The sequence below is a fragment of the Nothoprocta perdicaria genome, unplaced genomic scaffold, assembly GCF_003342845.1.
Source record: "Nothoprocta perdicaria isolate Ctin4 unplaced genomic scaffold, notPer1 scaffold_36, whole genome shotgun sequence".
Taxonomy (NCBI): Eukaryota; Metazoa; Chordata; class Aves; order Tinamiformes; family Tinamidae; genus Nothoprocta; species Nothoprocta perdicaria.
In genome coordinates this window covers 3,572,786-3,598,866 of record NW_020455599.1, presented here as the reverse complement: position 1 = coordinate 3,598,866, position 26,081 = coordinate 3,572,786, and the positions used below count along the sequence as shown (strand labels likewise).

General features: G+C 37.5%; 1 protein-coding gene across 1 annotated transcript in view; it reads left to right on the top strand.

Moving 5' to 3' along the window:
* Window positions 1–22,594, top strand: part of NOX3 (NADPH oxidase 3) — a 37,275-nt gene extending 14,681 nt beyond the window's left edge. Inside the window, exons 7-13 of the mRNA XM_026044395.1 lie at window positions 2,492–2,621; window positions 5,683–5,775; window positions 6,884–7,137; window positions 10,817–10,979; window positions 17,524–17,670; window positions 20,144–20,268; window positions 22,468–22,594. Of these exons, the coding sequence (XP_025900180.1) occupies window positions 2,492–2,621; window positions 5,683–5,775; window positions 6,884–7,137; window positions 10,817–10,979; window positions 17,524–17,670; window positions 20,144–20,268; window positions 22,468–22,594 (1,039 nt within the window). The remainder of the gene's footprint in view (window positions 1–2,491; window positions 2,622–5,682; window positions 5,776–6,883; window positions 7,138–10,816; window positions 10,980–17,523; window positions 17,671–20,143; window positions 20,269–22,467) is intronic.
* Window positions 22,595–26,081: the final 3,487 nt, after the last annotated feature.

Here is a 26,081-nt window from a genome sequence, read left to right as displayed (position 1 = left end):
GCTAAAACTGTGTTTTTGTTCTTTCAAACCCTTCTCACAAACTGCACCTTATCAATAGATCAGAATGAATGAAAGAACTTCCACTCCTGGGAGCTAGGGCCATCCCAGGTTAGAAATCAATCTTTTGTCTGTTCAAATAAACCTTTTGCTCAGACCTCTTCCGCGTAAAATGCTTGTAAAGCACAAAGAAGACCAAGTGAGCTATGAGAATTTACAGCACGTCAGCTACCCAGTAGTGAATGTCCCTGTGGATCTTTTCCTACGTATCCATAAAAGTAAAGTGGTTTTGTTGCTTTTTCACTATGACATAAAGAACTACAAATTTTCTCAGCATTAAGATGCGGTATGCAGCAATGGTGGTCCATTGTCAGTCTAAATGACCGTAGAAGAAAAATCTCAAGCTTTGCACTAGCCTTATCAGGTGACTTTTAGAGAGAAGGGTGTCAGGTCACTGATTCTCTCCCTGTTATTTGTCACAAGACAAACATCTGTCCAACCCTGTTGGTATAGGGTTTCTGGTTCTCACACTGAGAACAGACCGCAGGCTTGCGGGAACCTGCTTAAGAAGCTCAGGGGGCAGTAAGACCCTTGGTTATTCTGTGCGAGAGTAAGAAGTTGTCTGTTTATGGAAAAAAAAAAGTTTCTGTCTTCTGTTTCTAGCTCCATTAATATCTTCCTCCTTTGCCTTCTTCACTTCCCTCCTTTTCTCATTGCCTTTTTTTTTTTTTTTTTTTTTTTTTTTTTTGAATCATATCTGCTGGTCATTCTCATTTACTATGCTTTTGTTCATACTAAGGAAGAGTCTTGTACTCCAGTACATGGCCTAGGCTGCTTTTGGATGAAACTATACTGAAAATTATTCTGCAGGAATGCTCCCATGTGGTCCAAGTACTAACAAGTGATCAGTTCATGGGACCAAACTGGAGTTAGTCCAGAGTAACCCCCTGAATACATGCAATGCAAAGTCCTAGAGAACAGGCTTTATGGATCTCCTGTTGACTACTTACAGTACACATAGCTTCAAGTTATAGTAATGCTTTTCATATCTATGGACACAGTCCTTCATGTCATCATAACGTGCTAGTGCCTGTTCTATAAAAAATTCAGCTGGTATTGCCCACCCTAAAGCATATACGGACAATAATTCTCAGATGCAGAGGAACTTTTGGACCAGCTTTCAGCTGTGTGTGCATGTGTCTGTTCCCCTGAGGTGTATGGGGTTACCAAAGGGCAAATAACACAAATAACAGCCTTGTACACTTTTGTGGTGTGTTACTTTTCTCACCTCTTCCCTTGTGAATTGAGAGTTTTCACATTCAGTCTGGCTTTTGAGTGTGCCTGAAACTGGCCCAGTTAACTAGTCCTAAGCTTCAGGGGCAGAGCTGCAAACAAGCACTGTAAACTACATCCTGCCTTTATTAAAGAGAGATCTCTCTCTTCTTCTCTCCTTCTCTCTCTCTCTCAAAGGTCCATCTACATAACCAACTGATCAACACCCACCAGCAACTAATTTAATTTTCTTCGAAAAGGGGGCGTTTGTTTAATACCAATATCAGTAGTATAAAACAAACACAATAGTTGCTCAAGGTTGGGGGCAGACAGCACTAGAATAACTTCTGCTGCCCCAAATCATCTCTGTCACTGCTACTTATCAAAAGGAGGGAGCCAAAAATCAAGGTTTCATCCCCTTCCCATCTCTTTAACCTCCCCAAGCAACTACTCACTGGAGTCTGCATCATTTTTTATCTTGGTGGCAGTTCATGACATAGGCACAAAAAAGAAGGCACTTCTTGTCCTCTACTCTCTCATAATACAAGTGCAGGACAGGCTAAAGCGGTAGAACTAAAGTAAGCATGCAAGGGAAAATAAAGAGAAACAATTGAATTTCCTATAAAAATATTCTTTCTCTACCCATAATCCATACTAGTTGAAGTCCATTTAAACTGACAAGTCAGGATTAATGAGTTAGGGAAATCTCACAGCGTTAACATTTTCTGAAGTAAAGAAGCCAGAATTTAGTATGTTTAGAATGTACACATCTCACTGTTGTCCCCCACCTTTATTTTCAACTTTCAAAAATGCATTTAGAAAGCAGCAAAGGCAAAAGACAGGGTATGTCACTATTAAGTTTTATAATCTTTTCTTTTATAATCTTTTATAATCTGCTATTCAAAGCAATACCCGAGTCTCATAGATGGAAAGCATCTGCTCCAAAGAACTTTCAAATTCTGCTAGACAGCCAAATGTATGTGTTCTGTGCTAGGACTTTCCATTTTAAAATCCATTTATATATACCATTCCTTCCCTTGATAGAAATCCATGGCAAACCTACAGGAAATGTGATTAGAACAAGAGAGCAGAAAAGGCTTGAAAGAGCCGACTGTTGAATATTCTGCTGAATGCATATCTGCATTGAAGCAGTAGTACAAACCTACAAATACTTAGAAAAAATGGAAAGAAGCATTTCACTGATTAATATTTTTGTTTTAAGTCAGCTTGTTCGAGGTCAGACGCCTCAGAGTCTGCTGCTTCACAATGTCACTTACTGTAAAGATCACTATTTAGAATGGGAGAAAGCCACTCAGTGTCCCCTGCCAGAGTTTTCAGGCAACAGACCTGTGGTAAGTTCTGCTCTTGACTTAGTGCTCAAGAGACCAAATATCTTAGTAAATAGGTGTCTGGAATGTATGGTGCTACTGCTCTTCTGAGATTTATGTAACATTTTTGTTCCATGTCCTCTCCCTGTACAGTAGAAAAAAGTGATCCCTACCTACAGATAATGCACATAACGAGTGCTTTATAAAATTTTCATTCTATAAATAATTATTATTTCTGGAAGATCCTTTAGCTAGGCAAAAATCACATTGAAGGGTATGGATTTCAGAACTGGTCTTTATTTAAATCTGTTGTGCACACTTATTTTTCATTCTTCAGTATTACCACTATCTTTGATGTGTTTGTTGCATACACATAGTCTTCAGGTGAAAATCATACAAGGTTAGAGATACAGAAAATATAATGGAATAGGAAATCTAGGGATGCAAATTATTATTATTATCATAACTAATAATGCTTTAATGTGGATATTCTAAGTATCAAGGGAGAGAAATTGGAGACAAAATTATGTCCTTCCTTTGGGGCACACTTCATGTTGTCCAGCCTTGAGATCTTAAGTTAGTTAAAAAGGAGAGGATTTGAAAATGAGAATTATGAAAGGAAAGGGAGAAAGGCAAGAAAAATGTCCCACGGAAGGGTGGTTTTGCTGCAACAAGATTGCAAATCCACAGGGGGTAATTAAATAGCAGACTTGTACAGCATGTCAGATGTCTAGCATCTAAACAAGATCATTTAACATTCACAACTAAAGATTTAGCTTGCTCATATGCAAGTTTTTGTTACTCCTTCCAAAAAGAAAAAAAAAACACCAAGAGAAATCTTTAAGGGGAATAATTAGCATTTGGGGTCTTGTAGCTCTTTTAATGGCTGGCATAGATTTTTCTTAAACTAAACTATTGTTAGTCTTTATCCAACCCCCATATTAATGAGAAAGTGAATGCCTCTCTAAAAATTTCTGCTACAATGTCGCCATAAAAATCAATACATGGCTATGTACTGTGAATACAGACACAAGCTTGCTTCCAATAGTATCCCTTGAAACTCCTTATTAAAAAGCTAACCAGAGAGATCTTCTACTTCTCTGTGTTAAAGTTAGTAAGCCACACTTCTCTGCATATTTGCAAAGTCAAGTTTAAATGAATTGTGATATCACCATACGGCATACAGACCATCAATAAGAACAGTGCTTTGCTGGATGAGTAATGCACATTGGTCTGATACACGCTAGACATTTGATTCATCCAAAAATTCATTCAGAGGACAGAAATCCATGGATAGATCTCTTCAATGCACACAGGGGCAGATGCAGATGTGGCTGAGGCAGCAAGGGGACAGCCCTGTGCACAGCTGTGACCATGTCTGGGGACACCAGACTGGCCCTGCTGGCCACTGCTTCTGGGAGAGGCTAATGCGACCAAGCTCATCTCTCAGTAAGGCCACATCTGCTCCCTGCTCCTGTGGGAGACCGATCTGACCACCAATAGTGAGACACACTTTGGTAGTACCCAGGGCACCCAGACTATTGTTCTTGCATTCTCCTCTGAGCCTTCACTGCCCCATCTGCAAATTCTCATTACAGGAGGAAATCACCAGTTGGGCGAGAATATGGATGTCCTGATTATCTCTCCAGGAGCTGTGTTGCTTAGCAGCCCAGCCTTCCTAGTTGATGTCCCGTTGCCCTAAACCAACCAAAAGACGTTTTGAATTGAATGCTCTGTTTCGCTCGAGGCAATGGCACATCTGAAATCTGAACTGAGCTCCTGTCTTGTAGGATAACCTGAAGTCTTAACATTCCCATCACGTGTTTTTATTTACAGGTAGCACAAATAGAAGACAGGAAAAACACTTTTCAGCATTGTTGTGGCTTGATGTATGCTAATATATTCAAGATATGTGAAATTACCCACTGTGCAGAGAGACACCTGTAGTATTTAGGGACAACGGATGAGTTGAGTTTGTGCTTTAACTCAGAATCTTCTGGCTGATGCTGGCTTCTTCACATTATTAAATCATGTATTTTTTTAATTTAATTTTCAAGACTTAACCTTGGGAAATTGCCACTCCATCCTTTTAGCACTTTCTAAGGAAGCCACATAATTTTATGGCTTGCCTCCCATAAAATACACTTTGTAACCTGTGTTACCCAGCTTGCATAGCAAATTCAATGTTTCAGCAAGCAAAGTTACTCTTTGGAGATTTTTAAAACCACATGATTCTGGTGTCTTCAGTTAGTACAAATGAGCTATGCGTGTAGTTACTGGAAATAAAATGGTATCTTCTATAGACAGAAAAAATTGAAATTTTTAATCCTGAAGATTGACTTGCATCTAATTATCTAAGCTATCACAGTACAATAGAACAGTAATATAGAATAAAATCATCAGCTAGTATACTCGAATAGCCAAGTACCTTTGACTGTCAACGTGATCAGCACATATGAGTGAACAGCACGTACACGTACAGCAATCATCTGCAATACTTAAAATATGATCAGCTTAGTATCTTAGATCAACAAAACACATTTACTGCTACAGATCAGCCTAATGAATTAAATGGAAATATATCCCATTCCTCTAACTGAATATTTGAGGCTTAATGCTTTTTCATGCAACATCAGAAAATTCACAGCTGACAATGAGAGCTACTCTGATCCTCCTGAATTATTTTAGCCTCTAAATAGTAACAAAATAGTAAGGCCACAGGTAATATTATATAAATGTATGCATCTATACTTCCTTACATCCGATGACATCTCTATATAACTTCTAAATAAATTTATCTTTTTGCTTGTTAGTAGGAATAGATTTTTAAGGCTGGTTCTTGGCCAGAATACAGATGGTTATTAGCACTGCTTTTGGAGTATGTCTGTGAAAGAGTCCCATATGTCTGTTCTAAGAAAAAGCCATAATTGTTACACAAGAAATCAGTCTTAAGAAAGGTGGATCAAAAATTACAGAATTCAAATAATTTTCTTTTAGACTAAATGCTGTTTTATGCCAGAAATATAAAATAATTTTGTAGAAATTAAAATAAATTTGTGGAGTTTTAACATGAAGCTTTCTATAGGCTTGGAAGTGGATTCTAAGTCCTGTGTTGTTGTACATCTGTGAAAGAATCATTCGATTTTGGAGATTTCGTCAGGAGGTGGTCATTACTAAGGTACGCAGTGTAACTTGTATAACTGCATACAAAGAACTGAATGCAAATGATTTTTTGGTCTTAATAATTTTTCTTCATTATGATCTTTTTTCGGTTACAGATCCAGCAGCTTTTCCATGAGAATCCTAGTTTCAGTCAGTTACTAATTTTATGTTTTGCAATTATTCCAGTAGCAAATCCATTGAGTGCATTCCATATAAGATCAAACTTGAGTGTCGAAGTACCAGATTTATGAGCTTTTATTGCCATAACACAGACCTCTGGTCAGGGAATATCTTTTTCTGAAGTGAAAGTCACATACTACTGCAGTAAATGGCACAGAAACAATCAATTTCATTTTTGCTCTCAAAAACCGGAGTCTTCCAGGAGATTAAGGAATGTATTATCAATTAGCATAAATGGTCAAAGCTTCATTACTATCAGTAAAATTGTAACTATTTATCGTAGCTGTAAATAACTTTATGTACTTAGGGCTTATTTAATATACATCAGGATTAATCAGGAATGCTGCTATTCAGGCAGCCCAGTCCAGAATCAAGCTTATCTCATATGAGGGGGAAAAAAGTGTGCTGGATGAATTTTGCTATAGTATGTGTATTGCATGTGTGATGTTTAGAGCTGACTGCTTAACAGAGGTGAGCTCTTAATTAAAGTATATTAGAACTGAACTCATTGGGCTTGTTTCTTCTTGAAAAATCAACAATAATCCCATGTCAGTCAATTGTCTTACTTGAGTGTAAAACTGGAAAAAATCATGCTAGTCAATTAAGGAATAGTTTTGTCTAGGCTCTGATAAGATAGAAAGTCAAAGTTTTGATTTGTTACAGGCCTTACTCTGCTTCTTAGACTCATAGTTCATGTTGTTGTATGTTACATACTCTAAATACTCTTAAAACTATAGCATATAGAAAACACAATTATATATGATTTTTAAAAATCACTATGCATCACAATTTTTATTAGCTTTTTGTTGAAATCAAGTAGAAATGATTATAGTCACCTATAACCAAAGGGAAAAAAAAAAGTTACCTTTTATTAGGCCTTTTTTATTGTTTAGGGCTCTTCTTATAGACCTTATGCTTAAATCGGATCTTTTATTATTGTTCAGGTGGTGATGCATTCCTCTGGAGTCCTTGAACTTAATATGAAGAAAAGTGGCTTTAAAATGGAACCTGGTCAGTACATCTTTCTGCAGTGCTCATCTGTCTCACAGCTGGAGTGGCATCCTTTCACACTCACTTCAGCTCCTGAGGAAGAATTTTTCAGTGTTCACATAAGAGTAGCTGGGGACTGGACTGCAGCCCTCTTCAAGGCCTTTGAAGCAGAGGAAAATGTTTTCAGGGAACTGTGGATGTTACCAAGGTTTGAATAATAAGCAATACATTTCAAAATATTAGTTCTACATCTAAAAATATATTTTAACAATTTCATGTTAATTAATTTTGTGTGTATTCTGTGTGACACAGAGAATCACAGTTCTGGATCCAAAAATCAGTCATTTTTCTAAAGTATTCTAAGCAAACATGGTTGTCAACTTAGGACAATGGCAATCAAGAAAACCTGATGACTAATCAAAGATCTAAAGTCCATCTGTATGGACTTTATCCATATTTATGTCTATTTATGTTTGTATCATCTACATCTGTAGATATTTATTTCAATAGGTGGATATTTGTGAATTAAACTAAAATGAGTTAGAAGTTATCTGCTAGCTATTTGCCTGAACATATTCTCCTGATGACTTCCATCACCTGATATCTAATTGTCCTGTTTTTCCCCTTAAATATTTTGTGGTCCTACAAGTTTCTACCAGAACTTTACTTTTTTTTTTTTTTTTTCCCCCAGCTGTTTCTCTCAACTCTTTTTCTGGTGTCCAAAACCTGTTCCAATTTACCAAGGTTATCAGCATTCAAATTCGGTGTCTTTGGCAAACTAACACACACAGGTTGATTTCTTCGTTGGTGCAAGTCAACAGGGCTCCACTGAAGATAATAGAGCCACCTTGCCTTACACTAGCTGCATATCTGAATATTTATGTAATGAATTCAAATCATTTAGCTATTTCCTGCTGTAGCAGAAATTCTAGGAAAAGAAAATGACCTGGCAGAGGATAATTCTTATGGAATATGTAGGATCCAGACCTGAAAGGTTATTTTTCCTGCTAGAAGACTGGTTTTGATGAAGTTCTAGTAAAGCTGAGCAGCAAAAGGCACTTGTTTAACTACATTTATATAAATTAATGGGGCCTGCATGCTAAAGGACATTCCCCTAAAAAGCTTATAGATGCCATCAAGCTACAGAAGCATACCAGAATGTGGGGGCAGAAGTGAAAGCCTGTTTCAGATCTTGTTTTATAGCAGTTAATAAGAATTAGAAATGAAAGCTGAGCTTTTGTTAAGGGCAACCAGAATAAGAAGTATGCTATTTTAGCAGAACTGGGACAGAAATGGTCTGAGGTGATTGACAGCCAGGGTGGAGAATGGGAAAGGGAAAAATGCTATCAAATATTGTTGGCCACAATACAGGGTTGAAAATGACAGTTCTGTCATATATGAAGACCCTTCTTTTTAATCTTGTTAGGGTGTCTAATACCGCTATTCAGTTGTTTCTTGCAATATAATTAAAAAAGATCAGTAATTAATCTAGCAATAAATTAAAAAATTTCCATAGGTACCGATTTCTAAAAATAATAACCTAATCAGTGACTATATTAAAAAGTAATATGCAGCAAAAACTGAGCAGAAAACAAAAGATATTTAGCAACTTAATTGTAAGATAGGGTTCTATAAATAAAATATGTATATTGTAATTAATAAAGAGGGTTAAAATAAAATACGCATACATTTATACAGCTAAAGAAGACTGTTAACTGTGATTTCTGGTTAATTTGAGAGATAAGACCATAGAAGAGACTACTGCTATAAAAACTGCTAGATTCTATTTTGTGTTTCCTAGGGTTTTTTGACTCACATTATTACTCTTTTAGCACCTTGTCCCTGAATCTTCCTCCTATTATCATCAAGAATACTACAGATGCCTGCTGATCAAGATGTTTAAGTTTCAGAAATAACATGAGAAAGAATCCTCCAACATTACCTTTTTAAATTAAGTAGCTTCCATGCCTTCCCTAAATGTACCATACATCTTTTTAATGAAATTGTGCAGATTGACATAAATAATGTGGACAAATCAAAATATAGTTAAAAACATTTTCTACTCCTCTGTTTTCTACTCCTTTCTTGGCATACACACTTCTACTTGGCACACTACCTTCCTACACACACTGTAGGTCAAATGAATGGATTGTATAGGTTGGTTTTATCTTCTCCCACTATTGTCCTCTTTACTTCTCTGCATCTTTGAATCAGTTAAAGCTCTCTACTTACAGGAACAGCAAGGATTTCAAACAGATTATAAAATCTCTGCCACTGAAGGGTTTAGAAACAGATTGACTAGACAACTATCTGTAAAGAACGATTTAGATAAAATTGATCCTGTTCTGCAGCATGGAGACAGATTGAAGAATCTCCTGAAATTAATTCCAGATCAATCCTTTTCAATCTGTTAACAATCATGAGAATTGTTACCATGCTCACACTGAACTATGTATAAGGCTAACCTCAAAGCAATTCTTAGACACTTTTTATATATATACACAGGCATATATATATATATACACACGCATATATATATATATATGTATAGTAACATTGCAATCTGTATATCTGATGAAAAGCTTTTCCTATTGCATTTTAAATTAACAGGAAGTTTTGAAAGTTCAGAAAGTAGAGGGTTGGTCAATAATCTGAATAAGCATATATCAAAAATAATTTACATTTTTTACATCTGAGGCCAAATCTTCAAAACTTATCCTTGAGTAGCTGTTTACAGACCATTTGAAATACTGAAATAAAAACAAACCTTCTGAGAAGTACAAATAAAAGAGAAAATGCTAAGACTTTAGGCGTACATAAGGAAAGCAACAGTAGTTTTCAGATACATTACATCCCTGTATTTGTGTATACCTTTGCCTGTGGTACTCCTTTTCTTGTTAAAACACTTCATTCTTCATATGTCTGCATATTTGTTTGTACTATTTCAATTGAATTTTTAAGATGATTCGTGCCATAATGAGCACAAGGCTAGAGGAAATCTGGAAGAAAGCACGCTAGTTTTCTCTGAAAGTGAGTGTCAGATAGTGAAACAATCTTCCAGAGAAGGGAATGGAAGATCTCACATATATATTATTTAAAGACAGACTGGACAGAGCACTCAGAAGTAGAGCATGCATTTACCTTCCATGTTTCTATGAGAATGGAACTGATTATTTAATACTCTTTTTCATCTCTAATTTTGACCAAAATAAATGCTTCAAATGCACAATGTTGATTATAGGAGTAAGTAATATAAACAAGTGGTTCTGCTCATAAATTTCCCCTTTTTGCCAGTTACTAAGTATAATATTACTGCCAAAACCATATTTTTTTAATTCTAATTTCTCTGAAAAAATGAGAAAGTAATATTTTCCTTGCATATGATGATATCTTTCTTTCTTTCTTTCCCTTTTTTTACTTTTATACATACAGAGAATTTTTCAAAATGCTTAATATAATCTGTTCCTCTCCCCTTTGAGATATACAGTATAGAAAATGAAGCTCTAAAAACAGGATGCTTTTCAGTAATTCATAATTAAATATGCAAATTTCATAGCTAAATTTGGACATGCATTTATATGACTAATCACATTCCAGAAAGCCAGAAAATTGCAATTGCATGCCTAAATAAATGGCCAGGCCCCAAAACCACATGGGTGCTCTTGTTCTCTCAGTTCAGGAAAAACAGTTGCTTTGCTATTAAATGGCAAGCTCTGAAAATTAAACGCATTTGTATGTGTAGTTCATGTGCCAGCTTTCACATGTCTTTCTTTCATTTTAACACATTCAACGGAAGTCCAATTTAAAAAAATGTGGCCTAACAGATCTTAACTTTTACATCCCTTTGATATGCTGCTGCCTCTTAATTAAATGTCTTACTGCTGTAGGTTGGCTGTGGATGGACCGTATGGAGCTGCAACTACAGATGTTTTTCACTACCCAGTGAGCGTGTGCATTGCAGCCGGAATAGGAGTCACACCATTTGCCTCTATTCTAAAATCCATTTGGTATAAAAGCTGTAATCCTAGCACAGCTCTGACACTGCAGAAGGTAGGTGGGAAAGCTTATCACTCTGTTAAAATAAGCTCTATTGGCTTATTTTGCCACAGCTGAAGAGGCAGTACAGAGCTAGAGACTCACTTGAGTGCACTATCTCACCCCCAGCAGCAGTCACTTGCACGGCAAGGAAAAATGGGGAAAATAGCTTCCTCATTTAGGCACTAGGGCCAGCACCTCACGGTCACGGTGCTATGAACAACCTCTTCCACTCTCCCAGGTGCAGATGAGTTTGCACAAGTCCCCTTTGTCTCCTTTCCTAGCTCTGCTCGCCTCTGCCCTCAGGGAGCCAACCTGGCTTGTTAGCCCAGTTAGTGGATCTGGGCTGATCCATTTTTACTGCTGCAGGGAGCACAATGAGCAAGCAGGCAGATGAGCAAGCAGGTTACAGAGCTGCCCCAGAAGGAAACAGCTGGAGCAGGGGGTTCCGCAGGGAGAGAGGAGCTCTCCAGCAAGCCCCAACGTGCCAATCTACACCTGCAAATGCTTTTCCCTACCGCAGTTTTTTATATCTCCTTTCTGTTTTCCAGCTGTTTCTGTTGCTGTTGTAGGCAGGACCTCCTGAATTCACTGTCATTGCCAGATGGAAGAAATATTCAAAATATTGACATTGAAATATTCCTTTATTAAAAATTAAGGAATCAGCTTTTTTAAGTAGTAATTGGGAAAAAAAAAAAAAAAAAGGGAATGACTTTTGCAAATAGATAAGTAGATGGTCAGCTAGAAATTTATCCTCTTTCCTACAGAAGAATTCTGTAAGTTCACCTCAGACAGTCCTTAAGGATAGCATAGGCGCTCTGTCTAGCTGCAGGTTTCATGAAGGCCTGTGGCTGATCCGGTGTTCAACAACTATTACCTGCTTTTGTCATCTTGGAAAATCAGAAGGATATTAGTCAGTATAAAAGTAATATGAAAAGGCCTTTTAAATGCAGGATGAGATGTGTTTATCAAGATGCATATTACTGCCTGTGAACAACTTTAATTTATTGAAAAACATTGGGAGCTATAAAGCATGGATGGTACCAATTGAGTTACCATACTCTTGATTTGTTAACTTATTACAAGTTTTTTGCTAAAGATTCATGAAGCATCACTGGGTGAGGGTAGGGGAAGTATAATTGTGAGGTAGGGTGAGGAATGAGAAGGTAATGGAAAAAAAATCAGAGTTAAATGTCCTATTCTCTGTCCATAGAAACAAAAGGTATCTCATGGACCTTAAAACTTCTTTAAGCTCCTTTTCTAATATAAAAGCTGAAGTGGGAACTGTTCAACCTTTCACATTTAAGGACAGATGTTGAAATTGCTTTTGAGGGACAGAACTATGAGAGGGTCAGTGCATACGGAGCTGATTACAGGACCAAGGGGATGATATTTATAAATGAAAAAAGGCTAAAACAGGCATCTTAATGACAAGCTGCCACTGAAAAAGCATCTGGGATTTTAGTAACTGAGGAGTTTGAGGAGGAGTCCAGTTTGCCAGAGGGGTCTTTGGAGCTGAGAAACCATTTGGAAGGGATGGAAATTAAAATTAAAATATATACTAGATGTGAAAAGAATTGTACTTGCAAACATCCCTATTGTATCAGAAGAGTTTTTTTCCACTAGAAGAATGATATACAGGTATACACATTGTATACATATATGTACATATGTTAGATATGTATATTCTGTACATTATATATGTAAACATGTTAAATTGTTATTATTATCATTGCTGTTCTTATCTTAAGGAGAAAACAAGATTAATTTAACAATGCAAGGAAAGTAACGTTTACTTCAGAGTGTTCATCCTCGCCCTGAATTAGGCAGAATCCCAGGCAGCTGCACCTAAAGGGCTAAATGCATGTAAGCCTACTGCAGTTTTTTGCTATAAGAAATTCACTCTCCCTGAATTCCTGTGAAATACAAATATATAACGATTTCTATACATTATTTTTCTCTGTCTTTGCTTCCTTATTGGTGCAGTGTGAATCCTGCTACTTATTTTTCACAGGTGTCACAAGACTTAAACATTCTTAGTGTTTTTAAAATATTTTGAATCCTGGATGAAAGGTGCTATGAAAGTTCACAGGTTTATTTTAAAATTTATCAGTCATTTCACTGGGAACAATCAATCTCAGGGTAGCACCACATTTTTTTTCTGTTGGCTAAAAGCTTCCACTTGTGGTATAATTACAAATAATTTAATCTTCCTCAAAGTATTCAGCAGTCTCTTTCTGCCATGATGAGTACCATAGAAATGTCTATTAAGGGAATAAATAAGAGGTTTTTCTTTTTTAACAACTTCATTTTGATTTGAGTATAGCTATCATTACGCTTATTGAACTAATATTTCTTAGTGTTGCCCACATACGGTTGAGATATAAATACTCATAGCTTCCATAATGTCTGCAGCTGTATAATTTTAAAAATCTAGCAAATCAAAAAGAGTACACATTTATCTAATTGATTCTTCACAATTAAATAGCCTTAGAGCCTTCATTTCCCCATTATTTTTTGAGATGAGGAAAGGAACTACTACTAGTCATGGCTGGATCGTTTCTACTTGCTTTAGTTACGCATATACTGATCTTTTCCTCACATTAGTGGGTCATTTTTCAGATCAATTGCTGTTGAAATTGGTGAAATTGTACTGATCCATCAGATGCTAATATTAGCTAACTTCTACTTTCTCTTTTACCCTACGTAAGCACTTAAGACTGGTTGTACTGGATCTTACCAAAAACCCATCTAGTTCAAAATCCCATCTCCTACAGCAGTTGTTTATGAATGCCTAGGGAAAAGTATACAGACTGTAAAATTGTCTACTGATATTTCTTTGGAGAATATTTCCTTGCCTTTGTGCAACCTGTAGTTCAGTAATGTCTTTGTACAAAGGCAGTATCTTTGTGTTTAATAACCCTTAGTCGATTTTTTCCATGAATTTCCATGAACTTGCTTCTTGAACCCATGTAGAACCCTTGCTTCATGAACCCTTTGATGACCACAGCATATTATGGCAGTAATTTCTAAAGTTCAGCTACATATTGTATGCAAAACAAAAGCGGTATCTTATTTGCTTTCAATCTGGTCATTTCCTACCAAAGGTAATATTCTTCTTTGAGCTGCACCGCCTCCTCAGGTTTTTCAGCAAATCATTTTTTGTCTGAAACGCTAAAAACTCTGGACTCTTTATACTGTAAAATATAATTGTGTTTCTGAGAGCTGTCTTTAAAAAGCAGTTTTTGTCTCGATAGGTTTGACTGCTAGTTGCTGGCTGGTCTTACCAGTGGACCTAATCTCTCTTGAGTGTCTCCTAGAAAAGGATATCAAGGCAGCATGACATAGGGTTCTGGCTGCGCATTTAGGAGTGTGAATTTGAACCTTGGACTGCATTTGTATGAAAGAGTGCATGCTGACCTGCAGTTACCGTAGCTCTAAATTAGTGTCTTGTTGTGCAGGCTGCCAAGTCCCACTGCTTGGTGTGATCTTGACTACTGCTGTGACCTCACTCTACTGGCCCAGGGGTTCAGTGAAATGAAGGGAGGACTCTGATCCTTTTTTGGTACCTTTCAACCCTTGCTGGTGTGTGGGATATTCAGGAGCAGGCAGAACTGGGGTTTTGCAGGGAGGTGTCCAGCTGTAGGTTTAATAGGGTAGAAAGGAGCAGCTTTATGTCCAAGAAGGGGCAGCAAGCGCCACTGATGAAGTTTCCTTCCTTGGCATCCCCCTGTTCATCATCTCTTACACCTCTTTGCTGAAAAGGTGGCTTTGGTCAGAAGCAGAGCTCCACTTCTGTCTCCAGGGAAGAAGAAAGGAACGGATGGTCATCCTCAGATAATTATTAATGACTTTCCATATGAAGCTGACCTACAAAATATTTTCTTTCACCATACAGTAAAGATACATCAAAGCTCTTGCTCTTGTCTGTAGAATAAAATTCAGGACAAGGGAAAACATATGATAAAATATGCACACAGTGCAAAGGAGTGGAGTAGCACCCAAATAAGCGACTATTCAAAGCCATGCATTATGATCTGATTAATAGCAACACTGCATCTAACTCAATTTGCAAAAAGAGCACTTGGAAAATTTAAGACAGTTTACTTAGGCAACCCATCAAGCTGATGAATGTAGCTGATGGGGGTAGGGTGGGTGAAAACTAATGAAGCATAAATCTAAAACACATTTTTAAGGGTCCTAAATAATTCCACAGTCAGATAATATTATGAGGCTTAGAAGAAAAAATAGAGAATTCAGAGTAATTGTTTAACTATAGAAATGTACTGATGTTGGCTTTATTCTACAGTACTAATAAGGATGAATTTTACTGTGTGTTTATCGTATTTTAATTATATATATCATACGTAATGCTATGCTACAGACGCTCAGCAGAAAGAAAGGAAAAACCCTTTGTAAACAGCATTTATTTTAATATATTATACTAGAAGTCCTTCTTGGTCTAAGGCAATAGGATATTTTTCCATAGGTCAGCCTTCTTCACTAGACTTTTTCTTTCTCTTATATAATCCTATATCCTTATATAATCCTATCTAAGCCTATAATCATGGCAAAAAAATATTTCTGGTAATGACAGTTTTTATTCATTAACATTTTGCTAACTGATGGAGAAGGTTTACAGGTTCGAATTTTGGACTATACTGAAGATTTGAGCTCCGAGGCAGCTGCTGCTCTGCCTAACCCAACTGAATGTTTCCATGTGCTAATTAAGATAATGGATGGCTAATTTAGCCAATCCAGAGACTCCACAGGTGGTTCTGGCTGCAATATTGATCAACTTACGTATAGATAAGACATATAAATATTCAGCAGAAACAGTCTCTGCAGAAATGGTCATATTGGACATTCATTTACACAGTTCAGTAGTTAGAGGATGCTTTGTAGATAAGCAGTCATAATAGATCATGCATGTACTGGAGTGGTCACAGAAGTTCCTGGACTGGCTTGACTTGAGACAGACAAGGGTGTTTGAGATTCTCACATGATCCTGCTGAAGATCACAGAATCACAGTATGGTTAAGGCTGGAAGGGACCTGTAGAGATCATCTAGTCCAACTCCCCTGTTCCAGCAGGGACACCTAGAGCATGTGGCACGGGGTGGCATCCAGGTGGGTTTGGAAGACCTTCAGAGAAGGAGACTCCATACTCTCTCTGGGCAGCCTGTGCCAGGGCTCTGTCACCCTCACAGGAAATAAGTTCTTCCTCACATGGAGATGGAACATCCTGTGTTTCAACTGGTACCCTGGCTACCACTGAGAAGAGTTTGGCCCCATTCTCCCTACATTCTCCTCTCAGGTCTTATACATATTGATCGGATCTCCTCTCAGTCTTCTCTAGGCTAAACAGGCCAGATCTCTTAATCTTTCCTCATGTGAGAGATGATCTAGCCCCCAATTATCTTTGTTGCAGAGGCTGGACCCTCTCTAGAAGCTCCACGTCCCTCTTAGACTGGGGAGCCCAGAACTACGCCCAGTACTCCAGGTGCGGCCTCACCAGAGCGGAGTAGAGGGGCAGAATCACCTCCCTTGACCTGCTGGCAACACTCCTCCTGATGCAGGCCAGGATCCCATTGGCCTTCTTGGCCACAAGGGCATATTGCTGACTCATGGTTAACTTGTCAACCAGGACTCCCAGGTCCCTCTCTGTGGAGCTGCTTTCCAGCAGGTCAACCCCTAATCTGCACTGGTGCTTGGGGATATTCCTCCCCAGGTGCAGGACCCCGCACTTGCCCTTGTTGAACCTCATGAGGTTCCTCTTTCCAACCTGTCTAGGTCCCTCTAAATGGCAGCACTGCCCTCTGGAGTGTCGGCCACTCCACCCAGTTTGATATCATCTGCAAACTTGCTCTGTGCCCTCGTCCAAGTCATTGATGAAGTTGAACAGCACTGGGCCAGTACTGATCCCTGGAGGACACCACTGGCCACAGGTCTCCAACTAGACTCAGGCCCATTTATCACGATGCAATCACACAAAGGCTCTTAAAATAGAGACTTTCACTACCACATGGGGCATATCCAGCCAACCAGTTTAAAAGGTCTGATTCTCTTAGCAAGCATTACCCTATGCCAAGATCCCAAGAAATTATATATTTTTAATACTCTCTTTATGAATGCCTGTGCAACAGAGGAGGAAGATTCAGAGAAAAGCCACCAAAATGATTAAAGGGTGTAAAATGTGTCTCTGTGAAAAGGAAAATTTCCTTTTCAATTGTAACTGAGAATCAAGCCAAATTTTCAAAGAATAAATAATTTATTTGCAAGAAATACAGGATTAGGCATTATAAATCAAAGCTGAGATGCATTGGCAGAGGGACATGGGAAACGTCTATCTTTATTAGCACATTAATATAGTAACTCAATCTTTAAGATGAAAAAGAAATTATTTAAAAGGCAGCAACTATCTCATCCAAATGACATGTGATTATGTTTAAGTTTACAGTTGAGAAGAGTAGCACACTATACAGCTGATGATTTTACTCAGTTATTAAATTTTATTGGAAGTTTGCTTCTTTTTGAATCTCACTCTTTTTGTCTGACAGGTTTATTTTTACTGGATTTGTCGAGATCCATCATCATTTGAGTGGTTTGCTGATCTTCTGTCCTTTTTGGAAGCAAAAATGGCTGAAAAAGGGAAACATGATTTTCTAAGCTACCATATATTTCTTACTGGCTGGGATGAAAGTCAGGTAATAATGAAGTTCTTATGAGTCTGAGTTAATGTACCTTGCTTTTCCAGTATGGTAACATATGGAACAGGAACAGTTGAATGAATGATGGATGAAGCAGAGAGACAAAGAACCGTAAGTATAAAGATACCAGGCTGTTTCCATCTCATCTTCATGAAAACAAGAACTCAGTGATTTAGCTAGTAATCCTTCCTCTCCTACACCTCATTTTGAGCAGTGCTAATTACAAGGTATTTTAGAGGAAAAGTCTTTCAAAAGTTGGTGAAGGGACATTTTGTCCACACATCTTTCTTTAAGATGGTTGTGACATTTTGCTTTGAAAAATAAAGAGTTGTATAAAAAGTGTTGTCTTTTTTTACGCTTAATATTTATGATAACTCTCATTGTTCATATACATGTCCAGTTTGAACATTGCTACACTCAGAACATTATGGCAATTAATTTTATGGAATAATTCACCTTATTTAAAAAGGTATTTAAAATTAATATCTTGTAATTTCAGGCTCATCCTACCATAAGGCACTTTAGTTCTCGGATAGGTGGATTTTATTCTACATCTTTATTCTACATCACAGCATTAGTCTTTATCTAGATCCAAATAATTTTATTTCTTTTTTTTTTTAATGATCAGTCAGAGCACACTGCAAATAGACAGTTACCAAGCAGAAAAAGTGTCATAGAAAACTCCTTGCACTACTGTTTAATTTCCTGCTCTTTCTATTGAATGAAAGGACTGTCTAGTAAAGACAGAAGAAAATTTTACAGAGCATTTCCATTCCTATCTCCTCTGATAAAAATCTATTCTCATTGTGAGGTATATGGCACTTTTACCAATGTTATATAAGCCATGACCCTGTTTTAAAAGTATCACCAAATACTACCTATTATGTGTTTTGAAAGAAGCAATTCAAGATCCTAACAGATCCTAACTGCTGCCAGCATCTTTCAGCTCTCAGCATCTCACTGCCTTCTTGGACAAATATCATTTCAGAAGCTGGGTATGGAGACGACACTTCTTGCTGGGATCTCTTTTGAGAGTGCTAATACCTTCTCCCCAAGCTCCTTTATCCAGTTTCCCATGAGCCTGTTGAAACACTTCTGTAATTGAGCCAGCCTACCCCAAAACTGGCCCTGCCCTTGCTCCTGAAGATGTCAAGCACATAACACTGTTATTCCACTTCTAAAAGGCTATGGATGAAGAGCAGTCCTTTTGAAAGGTTGCTTCTCCTATGCAGGCCAAGGCCAAGGAATTGTGTTGGCAACTGGTCCCCTGTCTTTAGAGAGCTACAACACTCCCTTATCTTGTACATCTTTCCTACTTAGGAAATACCAGTTAATCATTCTTCTCAATGAAAGCTTCAACATCAGTAATATTTGAATGATACTCAACTTCACTTCAGCAGAAACTGAACCAAAGCAGGAGGGACAACTTACATCTAGAACGTATGTACATATATATACTGTTACAAGGGTTTTTACTTTTCAGTTACAATATTTTTTCAATTCTTCAAGCTCTTTGTGGATTCTCTGTTGGCATTTGACGGACAGATGTCAGATATATATCTCGGCTTAACCAAGAAACTATGCTCCTTCTAATGCCCTTGATACTTCTAGGGAATAGTAACACAAGTTTTATGTCAGGCTGACACCAATAATCCTAATAAAAGTTCCACTTGATGTGAACGGAAAAAAGCCAATCTACTAAGTGGCACAATTTTTCTGTTAAAATTCGACAAACCCTGCACCCTGCACACCACTTGTAAATACATTTCAAGATCTTAGGATTTGGTTTCTTGGCAACAGCAACTATGCAGCTTACTTAATTCAGAGCTCAACCTCAGCTGATCTACTCTCTGCCTCTCCCTCCACCTGATGAGAAGACACGAAATGGTCAAGGTTTTACCCTGAAGACTTGGTACATGTGCTAGTATCTTCTCCATGAACAGTAGGAAAAAAAAGAAAAATCTGGATATATCTAGAGTTCTTAAGGTGCACAATTTCTAAAATTTGTCATCACACATGATTGCATTGAACTTCCTTCCTTTCCTAAACTACAACTCAGCCTTAAAATAGTTATTGTTCCTCCACTGTCTTCAACTAAAAAAATATATGGTGTGATATTCAAGGGCGGTTTGGAGGGTTAGGAATCTAAGATTTGTCTGTGAAAAGCCAATGCCAGTAAAAGTAAGTATTTAATTTCTATTTCTTTCAAATATTTCATCTCAACAATTGTGTGGTCCTGGGCATAATTCACTTTTCAAAGTGCTTTTTATGCTTTTAGTCATTTTATGCAATTTTCAGAGTGTAATTCTTCTTCCCCTATGCTAGAATGCAGCCATTTGATAATTATGCAATTTTCTTTCCCTAATTAATATTTCTATCTTTCTTTCAGAGAGAATATTATTGTTTCCTCTTCTTCCTTGGCATATATATTGCTGATACTAAGATGATTACTTTGTAAATTTGCCTTTAGGCTACTCACATAGCCCTACATCATGATGACAAGATGGATGTAATTACTGGTTTGAGACAGAAGACCTTCTATGGAAGGCCAAACTGGGACACTGAGTTCAAGCAACTAGCTGAAAATCATCCCAGGTAAGGCAGGTTCGCTTCTAACCTTGTTATGCAACTCTTCTCTCAGCATAAACAGTGGGAGGAAGGGAGAGCGAACCTTTTTAAATGACCCTTTTAAAATAATTCAGTTTTTTGCTGTGTGGAAAGAAGATTTATGCTTAATGAAGCTTTTAATGAAGAAATCTCGGAAAGAGAATGCCAATAAAATCTAATTTTTGGACAAGAAAATCTAATATTTAGAAGTATTTCAATATCCTGGCCTTTGTCCAGATATAATTGAAACACACAATCCAATTACTGTTCTGCACAAAGGACAAAGTAGCATTAATTTCCCTTGAAGATGGTTATTAAAGAGATAAACTGTGATTTTTTTCTTATGATGTCAAGGATATGTTTGTTCCCCTAACATATTTGGCTACTCTTGCAAGACTATGCTGTTCTGTTATTAGTTCATCTCTGCTGGCAAAGACAGTTCATTTGAACTTGGTGGATTTGCCAATGGTCTGTGAAAAGCTTCTTTGTTCCTGAAAGCCTTTGAAGCAAGAATTTGAGATATTTTGTGTTCAGCGCTAGAAAATTCCAGAATCTTTGTGACTCTTTGTTATTTCCAAAAATTTACCTTTTAATACAAAGTAAAGGCCTGTACTTAGGAGACAAAGATACAAAAAGAAAAGCAAGAAAACACATTTTTAAGGGTGAAAAAGATCCAAGAAAAAGCTGAAGCGGGGAGGGGGATCAAAGATAATATAGTAAGCTACAAGAATACCATAAAATTGCAAAAATAACAGTAATAGAAAAACCACTTGATAGAGGTCAAAGAGTAGAAAACACGATTTTTGAAAGACCTTTTAAAATGACTCTATTGCAATATCATAGTTTTTAAAGTTACAGATGAAACATTATTGTTTTGTGATTTTTCTTAAGTAGAACTGAGAAAAACCTGGTTTCCTGATGCTCATGGAAGAAGATGGGCACTAATTTTCCATACTGACTATTGTGATATTTCCTTAGAAAGCCAGCAATGAAGTAATAGCAAAACCTGTATTTACGATTACATATTGTATTTACATCCATAGTTATGGAAAATCTTGTCTTTGCTTCTAAGTCAAGATGCACATGTTTATTTTTGAACCTTTTAAGGAAAGCACTGAATGAAATAAATATTTATTGGGCTCCTAATGCATCCTGAAGAACAAACATACAAAGTTTTCTAGGTTTGTGTTATTGCAGGTAAAAAATATAGAAAAACCTTGAGAGTTCCTATTGTGTGAAGGAACAATGAGCTCTCATGAACTGACTAAATTTTGAGTCCCTGACTAAATCTAGGTCCGGGAGGTTTCTCTTGGCTGCAAGTTAGTGGGAATATCCAACTCGAGGTTAAACTGAGTATAACAGAGCACTAAATCAAATACTAGGGCACTACTTCTGAGGACAAAGCCTTGCATTTTTGGCACCAAACTCAGATCTATAGCCACTGCTATGCGGAAACACATGTTTTGAACCTCATGCTGCCACTTGCATCTTGAGCATTGTTTAACTGCATTCAGATTTCTTCGGTAGCTCAGGAAGTGTGTGTCTCTGTGTGTGCAAACACAGGTTTTCAAGGAAGATGTGCAGCATATCTGTTCTTAAAACACATTAAGGCACTTTGCAGTAAAGAATCAGGCTTCCAGTTATTTCAAACAGTCATAAACACATTTGTTTTTTACACTGTAAATGTTATGTGAGCTATCTATAAGAAAATTTTAAAAATAAATCAACCATTTAGAAATTATCCATAGGTTAAAAAAAGGGTTAAATGGAAAAAGAAAAACTCAGGAAAAAAAATCAGCAAAATAAGTGAGATTTCTGTCTTTCTTTTTAGAAAAAAAAAGTAGCTGAAGAAAAAGCATAGAATAATTTCAGTACAAGGAGTGTGTTGTTTGCCCTTGTCTTTATTTCTGTGTCTTAACAAAGAGCTAGGAGGATCAGAACTAGAAACAATCATTTAAAATAACGTGACCTCCAAAGTAGCAATCCAAATAAATAAAATAATAAGAAACTATAAACATTGAAGTATTATGAGTTACAAAGTAATCCTTTGTAACAGTAATACAACGGTTTTCAAATATATTTCTCAAAAGAAAATTCAAAATTTGCAAAAAAAACAGGAGGCTGTCAACAGTTGCATTTTCCTGTCTGCTGTGCTACCTTTATGTTTCATTTTTATTGTGATTACAGCAACAGCATTGGAGTATTTTTCTGTGGACCCAAGAATCTCTCCAAGATCCTGCAAAAGACGTGCAGTTCATATTCATCTGTTGATCCGAGAGGGGTTCAATTTCACTACAACAAAGAAAGTTTCTAGGCTGTACTTCTCAATTATGTAATAGATATTGGCAAATAGTAATTTTTTTTCTCAGCTTCTCCAGTTCTCTACTCATTCTGCTGCATTCAGGCCAGATGTTAGCTGTTGTAAAATGAAGTAATGGCATTGACTTCAGTGGAAAAATCATAACATAGGTCAACTAAAGATTTGGACCCCATCTTTAGTATCTTATTTGAAGTAGAATTCTGCATATTTCAATTTGTGTCCACTGCTTCTTGTCCTTCTTGTCCTGTCATTGGATACCAGTGAGTAGAGCATCAGGTATCACACATGATGATAGTCTTCTCCTTTCCAGGCGGACAATCCAGGTTCTGTCAGCATCTCCTCATGAGGATGATACTCCAGTTCCTTTCTGCTGGATTCATTCCAGTAGGCTAATGCAGGCCATGACACAAGATCTTAGATAGCCGTTCACCCGTCCCACAGTAGAGCTCCATGCATTCCCATGGCTTTCTCACACAAAGGGTGACACCTCTACCTCACCATCCTGCATAGGTCTTTCTAAAGAGCTAGTATTCATCCATTATCCCAGTCATACAAGCAAAGACACCAGGTCCCTGTGACCACAAAGACAGCGTACCCCTGAAACAGCATACAACCTTTAATTCCTCGTGTTGGTTCCCCATGCTGTGTGCATTAGTGTACACGCAATCCAGACTCATACTGATTTACCAGAATGAGGTTTAAGAGCTTTCTTCATCATGGTCTCCTCTAAGCACCTCATTATTTGTGTGCATATACTTTGCATGGACTGTTTTCTGCCCTCCTTTGTTGATTAGAAGGTCTCTCCTGTCCACATTGCCCTGCACCCTTTGCTGGCCAGCCAGTTATATGAGTCCTCATCTTCCTCCTTCATAGTTTTCAGTTTAAAGTTCTCCTCACCATCCTGGATAGCTTGTTGGCAAAGATGTTTTTGATCCACTTGGGTTGGGGGATCCCACCTGTTCCTGGCAGCCCATGATCTTCAAAAAGGGTTCCACAGCCACAAAAGCCAAATCCCTGTTGTTGACATAAGCCACGTATCCATCTGCTAACCCGCACAATCCAACCACTACCAAGTTCCACATCATTTCTAAAAATCTTTTTTTGTTGTTTTGTTGTTGCATAAATTATGTTCACATGCCATTTCATTACACTTACACCAAGCTAACAGTCTGGAGAAAAGTGCATAAAAATATACCCATATATGTATTATTATTTAGCATTTTTTGAAAAAGTCTAATTAATATCTGCATTTCTTGTTTTGAAAACTCCTGTGTAGCTGATCCAGCTTTTCTGCATAGGTCCCAGATTATGTCATTCAGAACAGGTATCTGTTCTCTGATATACTGAGACAGTGTTGAGAGGTAGATACAGACCAGTCAGCCAACATCTCAGCTCTGCAAGCCACCTGCTGACAGGTGCCGGGAATCCCGGAGCAGAGCTGCTGTAAACACCCTTGTCTCACCACTGTGCCCAGCCAGAGCCAGGGTTCCCTGCAGCCATGTCTCCTAGCGTGCTGGGACTAGTATAAAGCTACACGGGCCATCTGTGCAACCTGCAGAGCTTTCCCAAAAAGAGATCTCCAGCTGGTTAGGTCTTACAGCATTTTGCATGGCATAAGAGCAAAACAATAGGAGAGCAGAATCTATTTCTTTCTTTACTCCAACCTTCTGGTGATTCTCATTGGCACAAAGGCTGCCTTTTCTACAGCTCCTGTCCTCTACATCAGTCCTTCTCCTCACAGGCTTGCGAGGAGATTGCTTATCTTCAAAGCCTATCTGAGCATGTCATTACTGCCTCTCTAGAATTTAATTTGTCCTGCTCCTCCAAGTATTATTTATATCCAGCTTTGGGACTTCAACACTGTCAAGCATTTGGAACACAAGCTAATTTGTAAATGGAAAAATGGAAAAGGCAGGCAGAGAATGAAATAAAAACCTTGTAACTTTTACATAGACTGAAAGAACGAGAATTTTCTTCTTTATTAAAATAACCTTTCTGCTCCCCCAAGAAGTATATAAGCTTAAAGAAAATCTACATTAGACCTGGACTGAAGTATAACTTAAGAGTTCACTATGATCACGTAACACATCTAGCGACTCAGTAAAAAAGGGAGGTAGGAAACATCCTCTGCATGCCAGCAGCTGACTAAGATAAATGACAACATTACACATGTATAGTTATACCAAAAACATGGGAAAATGCCCACTGAAGGGGATGTATCTCTATAGACAAATGAAACAGAAGGAAAAAAAATCGTCACAGAAGACTACAAGATTATTTTATATCTCTTCTATTAGGGGATACAATGTGTGTGAACTGAGCCTGTTTTACAAGATACAGTTGTATTATTATTGAGTTTAGGGCAATGCATTTTTGGTTTAAAATTGCTGAAGTTTTTCTAAATGCCTGCCTATGTGAAATGATTAATGCAGTGCATACTGTGTAGCAGTAGAGTGAATGGAGAATTAGAGCCTCTGCCAGTTCACCTAGAGGCATTTATCTTTTATTTTTTTCCCTGGTGCCCGTGCTGAGCCTCAGGGTAAGCTGACACATTTCTTAATATAAATTAAGCTTCTTTTTTTTATGTGTGTTGAAAATCTTGAAGGAAATGAGAAATGCATGTAGGCACCAATACCAGCTGCCATTGCATGAAAGAAAGAGGTGACAATTTCCTGCAGATTCTGAATGATTGTTTTAATGGGGTTGGATCGGAGGTAACAAGCACAAAGATATTGTGCTGCCAGAGAAGCAGGATCTGTTCTCCCCCTAGCCTCATGCAACAAGATGTAACATTTAGCTTCTGGCTCAACATGGCATCTCTTCACTGCTTTGATTTATTCCCACTTTTGCAAATCACTGTGGTATGCTACAGGAGATGCATTTAGAGCTCTTGTTATAGTTCATTGAGTAGCACTGCTGTTATCACTACCAGTGGAGAATTTCACTTGTATCGGAACTGAATGACCTAGAATAAAAGAAAAATAATAATAATAAAAAAGAAGTGGGGAGGTTTGCTGGACTTGGATGAAATGCATTTAGGTTGAATGAAAATCCCTTTATTACAAATATAATTTAAATCAAAATGGAAACCAGGAAGATTTGGCTTCCTGCCTTGTTTTGAATAATATTGAGCACAGAGCAGCTATGATAATGTGAGTGCATATGTAATGACTCTATTATTATGTTTGTATATAGAAACATCATTCACTGTCAGGAAAATGAAAGATATCTTCATGGATTTGTCTGTTCAGCTTCTACAGCAGGAAGTGCTCTGCACTGTGTAGGAAACCATTAGTAAATAAAACATAGTCATAACAGCACAGACTCCCCACATCCTGTGGCAGAAAACTAATCACAGACAAGCATTGTAAATATATAAGTTAATTACTTTGGTTCTTACAATAAAAATGGTGTTATTACAATTACTGAAGGTGTGCTACAATAATTTAAATTTATTCACTAGTAACTTATTATATGTCCT